This window comes from Sinocyclocheilus grahami, unplaced genomic scaffold (genome assembly GCF_001515645.1).
Source record: "Sinocyclocheilus grahami isolate Dianchi unplaced genomic scaffold, SAMN03320097.WGS_v1.1 scaffold683.1, whole genome shotgun sequence".
NCBI lineage: Eukaryota > Metazoa > Chordata > Actinopteri > Cypriniformes > Cyprinidae > Sinocyclocheilus > Sinocyclocheilus grahami.
In genome coordinates this window covers 13,143-15,149 of record NW_015505862.1, presented here as the reverse complement: position 1 = coordinate 15,149, position 2,007 = coordinate 13,143, and the positions used below count along the sequence as shown (strand labels likewise).

At 47.1% G+C, this 2,007-nt stretch overlaps 1 protein-coding gene across 1 annotated transcript in view; it reads left to right on the top strand.

Annotated features, from left to right (window-relative positions):
* Nucleotides 1-1,491, top strand: part of LOC107559395 (protein APCDD1-like) — a 4,073-nt gene extending 2,582 nt beyond the window's left edge. Inside the window, exons 2-3 of the mRNA XM_016243202.1 lie at nt 45-189; nt 933-1,491. Coding sequence (XP_016098688.1) covers nt 45-189; nt 933-1,491 — 704 coding nt within the window. The remainder of the gene's footprint in view (nt 1-44; nt 190-932) is intronic.
* The last annotated feature ends 516 nt before the right edge of the window (nt 1,492-2,007 follow it).

Here is a 2,007-nt window from a genome sequence, read left to right as displayed (position 1 = left end):
GTGTGTGTGTGTGTGTGTGTGTGTGTGTGTGTGTGTGTTCACAGTGAGTGTGTGTGAGCTCAGGGTCGGTTCTGATCCGGTTCCTCTGGACTCGAGCTCCGGGTGTCACTCCGGACTCAAACAGCTTCACGGACAGCAGGTGACCGTCCACCTTCCGCCCAACATCACGGGACACTGGGTGTCCAACAGGTGAGGAGCTCCAAATAATGCTCATTAAATTCATCCTAATCAATGCACGGAGCTCTTTCCATTCTGGACTCAATTCTGTGCAGATCCTTTGATATCCGTCGCTCTGGAGCAGCATAAACTGCTTAAAACATAATTGAAATGTTCTTGAATTTGTGATATTTCACTTAAATTGTATTTATGCATTTAGTAGATGCTTTTATTCAAAGTGACTTACAATAAAGGCCCATCAGAGACAGTATTCGAAGCTTTCTAACAGATGTGGCATTGAATAATGTGAATATTAATGTAAAACGGCTGAGTTTTAACTAATAGATATCAGCATGCTTTCCCACACTGTACATTAAAACAATAGTTTTGCATCACAAGTTTCTGAAATGTTATGTTTGAATATGCAAATGAGGGATTCGCTAATTAAATATGCATTGATTTGCATACATAAATCTGAACATTTGTTCAGAATTCTAGTTTGATTTTGTCCTCATATTAGAGTTAAAGGTTTTTCCTGAGGGGATTTTTATCATGATTCAGAAAATACTGTCAACAGACTGCAAAGTGTGGTGTTTGTAAGAGAAAAAACTCTTTAAAGATTGAAATCTACAGACGCAGATAGATAAAGGGCAATAAAATGTGTGTTTTGGATGTCTCCCTCCACTTTGATATGTTTCTTCGTGCCCGCTTCCATGTTCAAAGCCTGTTCTCCTTTGAGCACCAGTGTTTTAAAGCCTTTACTCTCGTGATTCCAGCTGCGAGGTGCGACCCGGCCCGGAGTTCCTCACTCGCTCCTACCGCTTCTTCCCCGACGGCAGCTTCCAGGCGCTGCAGTTCTACTACCAGGACCCTGACTGCAGCGAGCCCAGCTACAGCCTGCTGATCCGGGGCGGCGTTCGGCCGCTGCAGGCCTCCTGGCTGGTGCGCGGAGGAGCCGTGTGCGAGTACCACCTGAGCCGCGTTCAGCTGCTGTGTCACGGCCCCGCGGCGGCACTCATCCAGCAGCGCCTGCGATCGGCCTGCGACCTGCGGCAGCCGCTGCGGCCCGGTCTGACGTACGAGCTGTGGGACGAGCGTCGTGACTGCACCCGCGGCTTAGACTTCAGCATGCAGGAGCTGCAGCTGATGCGGCTGGAGCGGAGCGGTCACCATGGCGACCCCAGCAGCCAGATAGAGGAGCTGTTCCTGGGAGACGTTCACACGGAGCGTGCTCAGAGGAGACTCCACCAGCCCGCGGGCTACCAGACCCCCCTACAGAGCGCCAAGGTCAGCAGGCGGACGTCTGCGCCGCTGCACATGCATGCGCTCGATTAGCACAGCGCATTAATATTGAGCGAGAGCGACGAGAGAGTCGCACACTGTCACCTGGAGTAAGAAAGAAGCGCTTAAAGACTCTCTACTTCAGCAGATTTTCACATGAATTTAAAGTCAACATCAAATGTTTTATTTTCCTGATGCGTGTAAATAGCTTGCTTAGTTTGATCAGTGGCCCTTCATCCCGTTTCACGCAGGAATACGTCACAAAATGACTTTAAATGATTTAAAGACAAAACAAGCATTAATATATGCTAAAACAAGTAAAAATCAAAATGCGTCTTATTTTAATACATTTTTTGGTCTTTGAACAAAGTAACAAAGATTCACATTCATTAACGTCTGCGCCGCTGCACATGCATGCGCTCGATTAGCACAGCGCATTAATATTGAGCGAGAGCGACGAGAGAGTCGCACACTGTCACCTGGAGTAAGAAAGAAGCGCTTAAAGACTCTCTACTTCAGCAGATTTTCACATGAATTTAAAGTCAACATCAAATGTTTTATTTTCCTGAT